Raw genomic sequence first — 15,116 nt, forward strand, 5'->3', positions numbered from 1 at the left:
AAAAAAATGGAAAAGCAGTGCCGGTGTGGTGAATGAATCACAAGCCTCGTGCATCTCAAACTTTTATTTCTAAACCAAAGGAATTGTTCCATTTAAGTGCAGCCCTGACTCTAAGCTTTCTCTCAAGCTGCTGCTCACTTTTTCCCCCTTCAGACAGTTTTTGCAATCTTATCTTTCCCTCCCTCTTTCTGAGAGTCTTCAAGCACCATTCACACACACAAATCAGAACTCCCTCCCATGTCTGAGGGAGTTTGCTTGGCAAAGAAAGACCTTGGAAAAACAGCAGAATGGCCATTTCCTTTATTTTCCATCACACATAACGTAACCATGGGCTGGGCTTTGATATTGCTATGTTTTTACAGTATGAATATTAATGTAATTTTTTCCACTTATTTCTTTTCAGTGTTCCTATGTTCTGCAGTGGGTTAGAACCCTTTATTTAACAAAATCTCCTGCTTTGGTATTTAGGATACAGTGCATTTGTTGCTATTACATTTATTATTACCAGAGAGCTTTAAGGGAGTTTAATAAAGCTGCAAAGCCCCATCTTAGGCTTTTTCCTCTTTCACTTCAGTGCCTGTATCCTGAGTTTTCAGAACTTCTCCCCACACTTTACAACTGATCCTGAAGCTCGTTCACCTGACTGTGTCAGCAGGCGCTTCGGCTGCCAGTGTGACTGTGCAAGGTGTCCCCACTGGCTGCCACCACAGCTGAGCAAGGTGTTCCCACTGTCGGATTGCACAGCCATCGAATGCCAGCACTGCCAGCACAGCCAGAACACATGGCCCAGCCTGGACAGCTGGCACAGCCAGGACGGCGGGTACAGCCAGCACTGCCAGCACAGCCTGCCACGTTCCAGCCTGCGGTCCAGGGCCGGAGCAGGAGGGTGGTTCCTCGGTGGTTCCTTTCTTGCCGTTCTCCGGCTCAGCCCACCGGAGGCTGCCGGGCTTCGCCAGCGTGGCTCCCGTGCCCTGTAATTGAGCGGGATGTGAAACACACCCACGTCCTCAGCAGCGGCTCAACCCACCGCCCGCCGCGCCAGCTGCCACGTGGAGCACGGACACGCACGGCCCCCCAGCCACAGCCCCGCTCCCCCGGCAGGGACCCCCGAGCCACAGCCCCGCTCCCCCGGCAGGGACCCCTGAGCCACAGCCCCGCTCCCCCGGCAGGGACCCCCGAGCCACATCGCCGGTCCCCCGGGATGTCCCCCCCGAGCCGCAGCCCCGCTGCCCCCCCGCCTGCCGCGATGCCCCGCTCGGGCTGCGGGTGCGGGCCGGGGCCAGGCGGTCCCCAGGCTCGGGTTACAGAACGGGCGGGTCCCGGCGCGGGTGGGGCGGGGGCAGCCCCGGCTCGGCCCCATCCCCATCCCCATCCCGCGGCCGTCCCGCCTCCCGCTCCGCTGGCCCGGCGGCTCCCGCGCCCGCCCGGGGATGAGCGGGCTGCGGCGGCTGTTCCGCGGCAGCGGGCGGGCCCTGGCCTTCGTGTTCGCCGCCTCGGTCGCCTGGGTGCTGCTCGACATGGCCGCGCTCCGCCTCTCCCTCGGCGAGGCGGGCGGGCGGCTGCTGCGGGAGGCGGCGGGGCGCGGGGGGCCGGGGCCGGGCAGGGCCGGGCCGGGCAGAAGCCGGGGCAGGGGCCGGGGCAGGCGGGCGCGCCCCGGCGCGGTCCGGAGGTGCCGCCGGGCACGGTCCAGCCGCCCCCGAGCCCCCCGCCCGCCGTCCCCGCGGGCATGGGGCCGAGGGGGCACCGGCAGCGCCCGGGGCGCCGGCGAAGGCAGCGGCGGAGCCGGGACGAGCCCCCGCCGGGCACGGGGCCGAGATGCGGGCGGCATCGCCGCCTCCCCGCCGGTCCCCGGGCCCCGCGCACAGCGAGCCCCCGCGGCCAGCTGGGCTCGGGGGGACGGGCACGGGGACCCTCGGACACGCCACCAGCGGGAGCGAGCGGCGTCCCCCCGGCACGGCCGGACAGACCGGCCCGGCAGCCCGGGCACCGGGAGCGGGCGCCCAGCCTGGACCAGAGGGAACAAACACGGGACAGAAGGAAACTTCCTCCAGAACTCACTTCATCCTCATTAGCAAAGAGGGGAAGATCCCCTCCAGCCCTGCAGCCCCGCCTCGTGGACCCCACTCTGCGGGGAACGCCACAGCGACACACGAAAAGCACAAACAACTTTCTAATGAGAACAGTGATGGTGCCCACGCTGCGACTGCCACTGTCGGGGCCGCCGCGCGGGGTGGCCGGAGCCGGGAGCTGGGTGCGACACCGGGAGCAGCTCCCGGGGCGGCTGGCACTGGACAGGATGGGCAGGAGCAGGCGGGAGCAGCTCTCAGAACGGCTGGCACGGGCCAGGACAGGCAGGAGCAGGCGGGAGCAGCTCTCGGGGTGATTGGCACTGGCCAGGACAGGCAGAAGCAGGCGGGTGGCAGCCCGGGGATGCACAGGGTCCTGTCCGTGGATGCAACGCTTGCCCCGAGAGATCCCCGAGCTCCCGGCCAGTTTGGACACGCCGTTGCAGTCCCTGACGATAAACAAGAAGAAGCAAAAAGTAGATGGAAAGAAGGAAACTTTAATGTCTACCTCAGCGATCTGATCCCCGTGGACAGAGCCATCGCGGACACCAGGCCTGCCGGGTAAGATCCACTCCCCTTGCACAAATCCCTGCCTTGCCCCCTGGGAAGGGGCTTAGTGGCTCTGGGGAGGGCTGCTGGGGGCACCAAGCCCTCTGCTTCAGCCGTGCTACCTGTCAGACACCTCTTGCCTGCCCATGTCAGAGCACTTTGTTGTTAAATGTAAAACTGAGTGAAGTTATCAGGTTGTAATCCACCGAACTCTGCTACCCAAAGAACCGGGGCACACAGGGCAGGTGATGGGGCTCAGGCCTCTCTGTGCCTTACAACACTGTGCCTGCTGTGTCAGGTGCAGCTCCAAGCACGACTGGTTTCAGTATTGTTGCACTGGTTCCTGAACCCTGCACCCTGCTGCTTTGTCTGGGCAGCAGGAGCCCCCCTGCCTGGAGGTGCTCTCGCACCTGCAAACTGTCTCAGCCCTTCCCTTGAGGCAGAGGCACCCCAAGGGTCCCTGTGCCCGGGGGTCGTGCTGTGGCTCCACAAGCCCCTGCAGGAGATAAAAAGCCAGGTGCTGAGAGCTGGTGCAATCCAGTGGGCATGCAGCAGCAGAGCAGTACAGGGGGCTCTGTCTGTGGGTTGGGTATATGTAGGGAGGGACACAAGTTTGGAAAACTGCCACACAGTTACAGCTGTCCCTGTGGAATGTATAGCTGATTCTGCAGATGTCAGAACTGCACTTCAAAAAAGTCGCTCCCTCCCATAGTGCCAATAGAGAAGAGTAGGACAAGGCATGGGCAGCACCTCGCTGATGGAAGGGCAAGGGGCTGGGGGGGCTCCATCCTGAGCTGCTGTGCCAGGTGGGCTTGGCAGTGTGGGGTTGATGCTACAACTTGATGATCTTAAAGGTCTTTTCCAACCTAAGCCATTCTGTGGTTCTGTGGCAGCTGCAGGGAGGGCCAGGGAAGGTGCCAGCTCAGGTGAGTGGGCAGTTCATCTTCTCACATTAAGCCTTTCCTGCCACAGGTGTCTCTCAGCCCCTGGGCACACAGAGACCTGCCCTGTGCAGAGACCCTCCCGTGTCCCTCTTCCTATGCTCACAGACCACAGGTTGGTGGGGTGAGAATTGTGCCGTGGTTGTCCCCATCCCGCAGAACATTCCCACGGTGCTGTTGGTGCTTGCTGAGGTGAGACCCTGCCCAGGAAGCAGCAGGGAAGGAGGGAGACAGCGAGGGCTACTTCCTCACACCACCTGTGCACAGGACCAGAGCTGTGGTGGCACGGAGCCAGCACTGGGACTGGTCTGGAAAGCAAAGCCTTGGAGCTGTGGAGCAGGAAGCACCTCCGGGGAGTGACGCACCTGCCCAGGAGCAGACGCTCTGCCGTCACGGGGAACACCTTGGCCAAACAGGGCCCGTCCCTGGGGATGTGTGCTGCTGCATCAGGAACCTGTGCAGGCTCTGCCCCAGCCCCGTGGCATGGGCAGGTACTGCGCTGAGGGCCAGCTCATGGCAGTGGGGGTTGGCAGCTCTTGGGAATCAAACAACCCGTTCCTTTTTTGCTGGTGTATTCCAGTCTCCTCCAGTTTAGACTCCAGATCCTCTTGTGATTCTTGCTGGAGTACTGGACTAGACCACTGAAATCTGACCAACAGGAAACGTGTCATGTCCCAGCCACCAACCTGCCTATCCGTGCACAGTGCTTGTTCCTTTACTGGTGACACTGGTGCTCACCAGGCACCGTGTCCCTGCAGGAGGGCTGTGGGGAGAGGCCCTGAGGAGGAGTGGGATGGGCAGGAAGCCTGTGGGGAGCACTGCCTGCAGAGCCTGGATCAATAGTCCTGTGGCTGAGAGAGTTGGGGAAGAGAAGGCTCCAGGGAGACCTTTGAGTCCCTTCCAGTGCCTAACAGGGCTCCAAGAGAGCAGGAGAAGGCTTGTGGCAGAGTAATTCTGGGGTGATTTTCATTTACCCAGAGCACTTCTGTGAAGCCCTGAAATACCTCTGAATTTTCTTCAGAATAGGTCCCAGTCAGAAACGAGTGAGCACATCCCGTCCTCTTGGGCTGCCCACGAGAGGGGCACTGGGGCTGTGGGAGGGGTTCCCCCCTCACTCCTCTGTTCCCCCTCCCAACACTGCAGAGCTCTGCCTCTGTATTCCACATTTGGCTTCCCCCGCTCCCTGTGCATTTTCCCAGCAGACACTGAGCCTGGGTATTTTCAGGATGTGACCTGTGAGCCCGTGTTGCCGTTGCAGGTGCTCCGAGCAGCGCGTCCACGACGACCTCCCGACCACCACCATCATCATGTGCTTCGTGGACGAGGTGTGGTCCACCCTGCTCCGCTCCGTGCACAGTGTGCTCAGCAGGTCCCCTCCACACCTGATTGAGGAGGTCATTCTGGTGGATGACTTCAGCACTAAGGGTAGGTGAAGCTTCTGCCTTTATGAAACTCATATAACTTCAGGGCGAAATGCAATTTGTTCTCTGTAATTCAATTCTGAATAGGAGAGAGAAATCACATTTTCTCCTTGGGCTCTATTGAAGTGCAGCCTGTGTTGGGGGCTGAGGGGGATCAGGGGCCAGGTGGGCACTGGGGGTGGCTGTGAGGAGCCAAGGCAGAGGCTGCTGGAGGCACCAGGAGCACCAGGGAGCTGAGTCCTGCCCAGCCCACCCATCTTCAGGGCATCTCTGGCTCAAGGGCTTGTGTGCCCCTCTCTGTGCAGCTCCCAGACGAGCCCCTGTGCTCCCAGTGCAGGGGACACACTGCCCAGTTCCTCAGAGGACAGGGAGCTGCAGTGGGAATGGTGGTGAGCCGGGATCTGCTGTGCCAGTGCCTTTTATCAGCGTTTGAGGTGATACCAAACCTCTGCGTGGTGATGCCTCAACTCTATGCTGACTTCAGCCCTTAAAAATTTAGGAATGATGTAATTTCCCCACTGCTGATTCTTCAGGGGAAGTGCTGTCTCAGATGGACTTCAGAGCTCGTGCCATGCACACAGAAAGCCATCAATGCAACAAAAGGCAACACAGAGGAAAAAGATTCAGTTTGCTGATTTTTAATATAATCATCATAACACATTCCTACTATTTCCCCTCAAAAGCATCTTTTCAAGTTTTGTTTTTACTTTCTCCCCAAGGTTTCCCTTTGTCTGTGCTTGTTAGCCAGGGAACATCTGAAATGTGGGGTTTGCACCCAAAACCTGGGGAGTGCAGGTGACCCAGCTCAGCATTGCTGGAACCCTGGGAGCAGCAGCAGTGACCTACAGCAAACCTGTCACAAATGCTTCAGCCTTAGAGCCTTTCAAAGCTTTTCAACTGGCTTTTGGAATGCAAACAATTCTCCTGAAGAAAATCGGGGACCACCAAGGAAGCTCATGGGTGAGGGAGGTCTGTGTCCAGACCGAGTGCTTGGAGCAGCTGCAGCCCTGTGGCAGAGCCTTGAGATCCTGTGCCCCTGACCAGGGCTGCCTGGCACTGCCACCTTCCTCACACCCTCTTTTTCCTGAGACTTTGCCACGAGCTGCCTACACAGCCATGGGAAGCCATGACAAAAGCACCTGAAAAGTAGAGATGAGGCACAGCAAACCTTGGTGCAGTTTAAACCCTGGATCTTTAGGTGTGGTGCTTACTATTGAGAAGTTTGTAGAGCACAAAAAAATAGGTTTTTAGGCAAAGGGAAACAAAATTACAACCAGGTTTTAATTGCAATTATAATGCATGGAGAAAAAAAAACCCTAATTTTGGAGTCTTTGAACAGCTGGTTTTGGGAACTACCCGAGTGAGGCCACAAAGCAGCACACCCATCACCGAGTACTGGGGTACACAGGAAATTTCCCACAGAGATTTTTAGGCTCATCATTTCAGCCTGAACCAGCTGGCACTGAAGCAACTGGCTGTTTCCCTGGAGAGCAGGCTGGGACCACAGCACCGTGCACCAGAAGCCCTGCAGCTGTGCCCTGATGTTCACACCCCAGTGCTGAGGATCCCAGTGTGTCTGGAGATACTTCCAGGGAAAACCTGCCTGCTGCTTTTCACCCTGGAGGTGGGTGGAAGTGGGTAAGCCAGCCTCACCTTCCCCTCCTGTGCAGAGTACCTGAAGGGGCAGCTGGACACATACATGGCACGGTTCCCAAAGGTGAAGATCCTGCGTCTCAAGGAGAGGCACGGTCTGATACGGGCCAGGCTGGCGGGAGCAGAGATCGCCAAAGGTAGGACAAGAGCCATGTTCCAGCTGCCTGGGACCTCCCAGAGGTGCGAGGGAGGTGTCTCCAGCACTGGGGGATTTCCAGCCATGCCGCCCCGGATCCACCCCCTGCCCTGGCCAGGCCGTGTCAGCACCAAAACAGCCATTTCTGTTGGAACTTGCCATGTCAAAACATGCTCTGGGCTGTGGCTGGGGGGGTCTGGGGAGCCAAGGGGGGTCGTGGCACCCTTGGCAGCCCCCTGAGCCTGCAGGGTGCCCGGGGAGGTTGGTCAGCAGGGGCTGGGTCAGGGTACCCAAGGCTGATGCTGCCCCGGCCTCTGCACAGGCACCGTCCTGACGTTCCTGGACTCGCACGTGGAGTGCAACGTGGGGTGGCTGGAGCCACTGCTGGAGAGGGTCCGACTGCGCCGCACCAAGGTCGCCTGCCCCGTCATCGAGGTCATCAGTGACAAGGACATGAGGTGGGGCATCCCTGGGAATCCCCAGATCCATGCTGGAAGTTTGAGTAAAATCCCCTGCTGGGACCACCAGTGTGTTCATTACAGGCAGACATGAGTCCAGAGCTCCCAGCTGGCCTGCAGCAGCTTTCCACAGGGGACATGGAACGTTGCTGTGCACCAGAAATTAACATTAGCCGTGAACATGGCCCCAGTGATTATCACACACACCTTTCCCTTTTTCATGACTTTTGGTACACGAAGAGGATTCCTGATGAAATTTGTTAAAATCCTGGTCTAATTACGTACATATATTCATCTTCATTCATTAAGGGTGACATTTCAATCAGGAATGTGACTCAGAATTAGTCATCCCGATCTTTTCTCCGTTTAGTTACATGACCGTGGACAACTTCCAGCGTGGGATTTTTACTTGGCCAATGAATTTTGGATGGAGGCAGATTCCGCAGGAGGTCATCGAGACAAATAAAATCAAGGAGACTGATATAATAAGGTAAAACCCACAAATGTGAGAGCTTTGCAAACCAGCCCTTTCTTAGGTAATACTTTAGCAACATTTAACATTTAACAACTTTGAGGCCAAACGTTGTTCCTTTGAGGCCAAGTGGTTGTTCCCTTGCTTGCCAGGAAAGCGGAGGCACAGATGCACTGTGGGCAATCCCACCAGGCACGAGCAAAGCCCAGGAAGCCTTTCCCCCCACTCACAGCACTGCTGGCACGTCAGTGATGCTCCCAGGGCTGGGAAAACATTCCACTGCCTTTTTCCTGCCCCGTTGCAGTTTCAGGCCGGGTAAAGCCACCCAAATACCAGCTCTGTGACTGACACGTTGTGTGCCTCTCTGTTGCCAGGTGCCCTGTCATGGCAGGTGGCCTGTTCTCCATCGATAAGAAGTATTTTTTTGAGCTGGGAATGTATGACCCAGGACTGGATGTTTGGGGAGGGGAAAATATGGAGATTTCATTCAAGGTAGGTCACTGTCACACGCCTGCACCCCTTCCAGCCTGGGTGGGTGACGAGGCTCAGGCAGGAGCTCCCCAGGGGCAGCTCTGTGCTGGAGACCCCATCTCCCCTGGCACCTGACTTAGCTTTGTGCTTCTCTCCTGGCTTGCACAAAGCCAGCACCCGTCATCTGCACGTGTTTCTGCCAGTGACCTCTGTTTCTCAGGTCTGGATGTGCGGAGGAGAGATCGAGATTGTTCCCTGCTCCAGAGTTGGGCACATTTTCAGGAATGACAATCCTTATTCCTTCCCGAAAGACCGGGTGAGAACAGTGGAGAGGAACCTGGCCCGTGTGGCAGAGGTCTGGCTGGACGAGTACAAGGAGCTCTTCTACGGCCACGCTTACCACTTGGTCCTGAAAAACGTGGATGTTGGAGACCTGACTCAACAAATCCAGCTGCGAAAGAAGCTCCAGTGCAAAAGTTTCAGGTGGTACCTGGAGAACGTCTACCCAGACCTGGAGGCTCCCCTGGTTAAAGCCAGCGGGCTGGTATGTACCCAAGGACTCGCTGTCCTTGCTTCACACGGGCTCTCAGGGGCTGCCTGTGCCCGTGGCAGCACCTTGGCACACTGCTGCTGCACGGCTTCCCTGGCCTTCGGGAGCGTTTTGGGTATTTGAGGCAGCACAGAGGGCTGGATCCCGCAGGGTTTTTGTAAAGAAACAGGTCACAGATACAAGGGGGAATTCCCCGCTGGAGAACTGGTTTGGCATTTGACCAGTGGAGCTGCCCTGGAGGCGGTGCTGGGACAGGGTGTGCCTCTGGGCAAGGTGAGCCTCCGGGGGCAGGACGTGCCCCAGGCCGGGATGTGCCGCAGGGCGGGATGTGCCAGCGGGGCAGGATCTTCCCGGGGGCGGGATGTGTCCCCCGGCAGGATGTGCCCCCGGGCGGGATGTGTCCCCGGGCGGGATGTGTCCCCGGGCGGGATGTGTCCCCGGGCGGGCTATGCCCCCGGGCGGGATGTGTCCCTGGGCGGGATGTGTCCCCGGGTGGGATGTGCCGCGGGGGCCAGAAGTGCCTCCGTGGCGGGAGGTCCCGCACAGCCCGGGGGTCCCGGGGGATCCCTCCCTCCCTCCCTCCCTCCCTGCCCGGCTGGGGTCTGTAGCGCAGCTCCGCCGCCAGCAGAGCGCAGCAGCCGCTCACCTTCCCGGCGCTGCCGGGGGAGCCGGCACCCTTCGGGCTCGGAACCTGGACCTCGGAGGAGGGCAGGGGGCGGAAAACACCTTAAAGGCCGTTCTGGATTCAGTCCCACCTCCACAAGCCCCTTGCTGGGCAGCTGGTGAGCAGAACAGGGTCAGGCTCCCTTTCTACAGCACGGAATCCCGGAATGGTTTGGATGGGAAGGGACATTAAAGCTCACCTCATTCCCTCCCCCTGCCGTGGGCAGGGATACCTTCCTCTAGACCGGGTTGCTCCAATCTCGGTCCAGCGTGGCCTTGGACACTCTTCTTTGCCTTGCATAGTGGCGTGGGTAGTTATTGAGAGCCCTGTGAATCCAGCAGGTTAAGTGCAGTGTAACACCCTGTCCCCTTCCTTGGCAATTTATGTCTACATCTGCATTTTGTTGCTGTTTTCCAGCTTGTTAACGTGGCCCTGGCAGGATGTGTCGCTGTGGAAGGCACCACTCTGGCTTTTGAGGAGTGTGATGTGAACAACACGGTAAGGGCACCCTGCACAGCACTATGTCACACTGCTTGTAGCAGATGGCACAGAGTCCCTGTCCCTCCTGTGGTGACCTGCTCCCTCCCCGGGAGATGACACAGCCCTTCCCACCCGGGAGCATGGCCAGGCAATGCCTGGGAGCAGGAATTGCCTGTTGGCACAGCCTGTAGCCACCAACAACCCCCGAGCCAGCAAATTCAGCTGGAACAGGAAAGTCTGATAAATCCATGAGCCTGCACATGAAACATTTAAATATCAGCATGTGCTTTGTGTGCTGCTGCAAAACATCCAGCTGCACTCTGGGCTGCATGGGAAGCAGCCACTGTGGTCAGTCTTTCCCTTCCTTAGAGCCCTTTCCACTGCCTAAAGGGGCTCCAGGAGAGCTGGACAAGGGCCTGGAGGGACAGGATGAGGGGGAAGAGCTTCCCACTGCCAGCAGGCAGGGTTAGATAGGATATTGGGAAGGAATTCTTGGCTGGGAGGGTGAGGAGGCCCTGGCACAGGTTGGGCAGAGAAGCTGTGGCTGCCCCTGGATCCCTGGAAGTGTCCAAGGCCAGGTTGGACGGGGCTGGGAGCAACCTGGGCTGGTGGAAGGTGTCCCTGCCCATGGAAGGGTGGGTGGAATGAAATGAGCTTTGGGATCCCTTTCAATCTTGTCTGGGATTCTGTCATTCCTTCCTAGATAGTGTTTTTAGGCAATTTCTGCTGATTGCTCCGTGCTCTGGCACAGCCCAACATGGATGGAGGGGGGCTGTCTCCTTTGGGGATGTATCCCTTTGTCCCCAGTGCTGGAGCAGCCGGGGGGGTGGCAGGGCAGAGGGGCATGCAGCAATGGGGCTGGGGAGTCTGGGTGGCTGCAGCAGGAGTCACTCCCAGAGCTGATGCTGGGGCTGTCCTCATCTTTTTAGCCCCACAAATCCACAGGGCAGGTGTTCCCACGGCTCGTGGCTTTCCTCAGCCCTGCTGCTGGGAGAGGGCAGGGGCAGATGAGCAGATGCTCCCCCAGCTCTGGCCGTGCCCGCTGGGCCAGCCCCGTGGTGGAGCCTGGGGGGTCACAGCTCTGCCCGCTCTCTCCCCACAGAACCAGAAGTTCAACTACACGTGGCTGAGGCTGATCCAGCACGGGGAGCTGTGCCTGGCCCCGGCGGGCATCCTGGGGGCCCTGGGCCTGCGCCGCTGCCAGGGCAGGAGCCGCAGCCTGGCCTGGCTCCACAGGTCCCTGGCCACCGTCCAGCCGGGGCTGGTGAGTGCCGAGCTGTCCTGGGACGGGTCACTGAGCCGGGCACTGACAGCCCAGCCTGGGGGGCACCCTGGCCCTCTGCTCCCTGCTTTGCCAAAACTACCCGTCCACTGAGCTGGTCCCTGGCACCCCTGCCATTCCTTGGGCCCCTCTGCTTTGGGGCTGTGCCACTCCAAGGGATGAGCACCCCCACACCTCGTGCCGGGCTGGGGGGACGCTGGCACTGCCTCCGCAGCAGTAACAAAACGTCCTGGTTTTACATGGAAACTGTCGATAGCACTTACAGGGAGATGACTCGGTATTGATTGGCTCTCAGCTCACAGTGGTTTTTAATGAAAGCATCTATGGAACGGAAAAGAATGGATACTTATGTTAACTGCCTGCACTGCACAAAGAGTCACGGCTGTATCTCTGTCAGGAGTTGTCCAAAATGCACTGAAATGGCATAGTTAAGAAAGAAACACTCTTCATTTAAGAAAGAAAAACTAGCTGAGTTACACAAAGTATCGACAAGTTCCCATGTTCAAAGCCAGAATGTCACAGGCTCACCTTGGGTGTTTGGGGAAAAATACAGGAAAATTGTCATCCACTTACAGAAAATTGTGAAATTGTCATTTCACTTTGTGAAAAAATATTTCACTTTGTGAAAAACATGTCCAGGGATCTGTATGGGGCTCAGGCAGGACTTATCTCCTGTTCCAGCCTGAGTTCACCTTGAACCGTGGGTGAGATGGATTTGGTGGTCCCATTTTACTGGGAAAGGAGCAATAGGAGTCTGAGGGGAGCTCAGCAGCTGCTGGCTGAAGGAGTCTCGGTGCTTTACCCTCTGCTGACATCAGTCATTGTGTTGTTTAATGATGTGAAGTGCAGTTTCTGTCTGCACAAAGATCCAGCTTCTGCCCAGACCCCACTCTACATGTCAGTGTTAATGAGCTGATCCCGAGAGTCACTGCAGTGCGGGGCAGTGACAGTGTCCCTTGCCTGTGGCAGCATCACCTGGCTGGCCATGGGGCTTAGGTAGGTAAATCCAAGTCAATGTGAGGAACAAAAGGGTGGAGATCACTCAGACTCTTAATTCTTTCACAATCCAATGTACTGCCCCGGTGTTTGAATTCCCTGACATCTTTCTCAGCACAGTAACTGTGCTCTGAGTTCATCAGCCAACAAACTCCACAGTACAAAGACCCATCTCCTGCTGTACATTCCCCATGTAGCAAATGCCACCTGAGTGATTCTCTTTGGCACGCTGACAGCGAGAGAGCTGATCTCTCCATTCCCAGTGAAGGAACAGCCAGAAAGCACAGCAGGTGTGGTGTGATCCTGGCTCAGCAACACGTGCAGCATTGGATCCCACCCCAAAGTCTCTGTAAGTCAGCAGAGATCTCACATATTAGAGACACGTCAAAAAAGGGCACACCATAAGGAATAGGTTGGACTTGATTTAATTGATTCTATGATTCTGTAAACCAAGCCTTCTTGGTAAGAAAATAGAGCTGCTGCTGCAGGGCACTGGAGCCTGAGCCCCCCTGAGCCTTCTCTCTCTCCCCTGCAGAGCGACCACCTCATCTCGGAGCACCAGCACCTCCCACAGCCTTCTTGCTTGGAGGTGGATCCCTCTTACAAAGCCCTGAGGGTGAAGGCCTGTGACTCCACCAGCCCTTACCAGAAGTGGCAGTTTGGCAGTTACCACGCGGACTGAAGGGTCCAGTTGCTCCAGGACCGCCGTGGTTCCAGCCGTGAGCTCAGCGAGGACGCCGGCGTGGCTGGGACGGCTCCCAGATGGGAAGTGCATTTCCAGAGGACAGTTGAAATCCATGATTTAACACCAGCATATTGAGGGATCAGAACACCAAGAGCAGCTCATCTGGTTTGACAGTGCCTGGACAGATCGGCCCTCACCATGGGAGACTTTGGCAAAAACTCACTTTCTGTATTATTAAATGGAAATATTTTCTGAAGTCCCCATCCCACTGTAAGCAAACATCCCTCAGTTCCCCCTGACAGCAGCACAAGCTGCAGAAATACTTCCAGGGCCCTGTAAGTCCATAAGCAGCAAAGCAGGGGCTGCTTATTCCTCCACAGAAAATGGAAGTTTATTGACCAGCACATCAAATAAATCCATCTCAGTGCCCACACTGGATGCAGCCACAGGCTCCCGTCCCGGGGGACCCACTGTCTGACAGATGAGGACCAGAGCTCTGTGAGGGATCGATGGTGTATCGATAAAGCCACTTTTAATAGCGGGAGATGAATGTGGCTCGATGGGGTTACCCGGGGGCTGTGACAGAGGCTTGGAGCTGGTCCTGCCCACGCCATGGGGACAGTGAGGGCACGTGTGCCTGGCTCTGCTGGGCAGAGAGAGGAGCTGCTGGAGAGGGGATCCAAAGGTTTATCTTGCTTCTTGCTGGTGGCACACAGCAGTGGACAGCCAGGCTGTCCCACCCTGGGGCTGCCAGCACCCCAGCCATGTCCCCAAGCCCCCGTGGCTTTTGGGGGGCTCCCCAAGAGCACTACCAGTTCCCTCAGGCCAAGCTGCCCGGCACAGCCAGGATCTGCACACCAAACTGCAGTATGGTAACACCACTGCATCCCTGGCAGGGTTTCTCCCCTGTTCCCACTGGGAATTCCCACTGTGGGAGGCTGCTCCCTGTGCTGCTGCGGGGTCAGGGGGGGAGGCAGCACTTCTCCTGCCCCACTACCCTGTTCTGAGGTGAGGGGCTGCTCCAGCCCAAGCCCTCGGGGTACCCAGGGCTGAGCTTTGCCCTGGCTGCTCACAGCACTGGTGACCATGGTCGAGCCTCTGCTGTCCCACCTCACACACCCCCATGCCTCTCCTTTGGTTCTTCAGAAGGCCATGGCATATTGTTGCCTCTGATGTGGTGGATCAGTGCTGACAGCATCTGACAGGCTCAGTCTGCCAAAATATTGACTGGCCCAACAGATTTTCCCAGTTGACTCCTATTGCAACTGTCTTCCCGATTTTGTCTCCCTCCTTCAGCGCTGCTAGCCCGCAGTCACCATCAGAGAAATGGCACAGGCGATGTTTGGGCAGTCAGCTCGTATCAGGAGCATGAATTTCATCAAATTCTGTTTGCTGACATTCAATCACTTGTCACGGAGCAGGCACTGGGCAGTCGTATGTCACAGTCACATCCCATCGCCAGCCCTGTCACTCGCGTGCCGGTGCCCCGCTTGTGTAAATGCTCACTTCCACGTTGGATCTTTGCTCAGGGACTGGAGGTGCCTCGGGGCTGCTGGCAGTGAGCTGGGGCCCTGCTGTTGCTCAGCACTGGGAATGTTCCGGTGGCACCAGTCAGCCCAGTCTTCCAGAAACAAGAGCATTTTTCCGGCAGGCTCAGCGGCCGTGGCGATGGTCCCACTGCTCCCTACGCTGCTCCCGCCGTCCCCACTGACACACCGGGCTGTGCATCGCACCTCGGGGCGCTCAGAGCCTGGGCTGTGCAGCTGTGTGAGCAGTGAGCACAGGGAGGAAAGCACCACAGCTGGAAGAACCACTGCTTGGGATGGGGCTGGAAGCTCCTGATGTCCCTGGTGTCAGCAATAGGAAATAGGCACAGCTTTTCTAGAGGAGAGCAAATGCCCCTGGAGCTGTGATGGGAAGGGACACAGCATGTCATGCTGTGCTCCCATCACTGAGTGCCTTGAATCAGAGGGGTCACGGGGAGGCCCCATTTGATATACTCAAAAAAAAAATGTTTAGAAAGAGGGAATAAATGATAATAGGTGAAAGTGCTTCCTCTGAGCGCAGTGAGTTAACTAAGTGACCAACACAGAACACTGGAAACAGAGAGAAAGGATTTTCAGGTTAAACTGGGGCTGTGACTGCCATGCCCTGATCAGCCTGAAAGTGCCTTTGCTCCAAGGGACAGGTTTCCAGATCTCCAGGTGTCCCTTCACCTCACATGCCATACAGGCAGCTCCCTGCCTGGCTGCTCTGTGTGCCCCATCCAACCCACTGACCACCGTGATGGCC

General features: G+C 57.6%; 2 protein-coding genes across 2 annotated transcripts in view; both read left to right on the forward strand.

The window, feature by feature from the left end:
* The window catches only part of UPP2 (uridine phosphorylase 2), a 293,492-nt gene that overhangs the window by 149,273 nt on the left and 129,103 nt on the right, over nt 1-15,116 (forward strand). The window lies entirely within an intron of this gene.
* Nucleotides 1,739-13,495, forward strand: GALNT5 (polypeptide N-acetylgalactosaminyltransferase 5). The gene is made up of 10 exons (XM_050339657.1): nt 1,739-2,627; nt 4,815-4,981; nt 6,648-6,767; nt 7,089-7,224; nt 7,595-7,714; nt 8,071-8,188; nt 8,388-8,711; nt 9,799-9,879; nt 10,964-11,125; nt 12,675-13,495. The coding sequence occupies exons 1-10, from the start codon at nt 1,816-1,818 to the stop codon at nt 12,819-12,821; spliced, it is 2,187 nt and encodes a 728-aa protein (XP_050195614.1). The 5' UTR covers nt 1,739-1,815; the 3' UTR covers nt 12,822-13,495.

The sequence above is a fragment of the Myiozetetes cayanensis genome, unplaced genomic scaffold, assembly GCF_022539395.1.
Source record: "Myiozetetes cayanensis isolate MyiCay16 unplaced genomic scaffold, myiCay2020 scf9, whole genome shotgun sequence".
Taxonomy (NCBI): domain Eukaryota; kingdom Metazoa; phylum Chordata; class Aves; order Passeriformes; family Tyrannidae; genus Myiozetetes; species Myiozetetes cayanensis.

Bases quoted from the DNA above. Each gene is read 5' to 3' on its own strand.
- GALNT5 (XM_050339657.1), top strand. From the start codon at position 1,816: ATGCGGGCGGCATCGCCGCCTCCCCGCCGGTCCCCGGGCCCCGCGCAC. The intron at 2,628-4,814 runs GTAAGATCCACT...TTGCCGTTGCAG, and splicing joins GCGGACACCAGGCCTGCCGG to GTGCTCCGAGCAGCGCGTCC. The intron at 7,715-8,070 runs GTAAAACCCACA...CTCTGTTGCCAG, and splicing joins AAGGAGACTGATATAATAAG to GTGCCCTGTCATGGCAGGTG.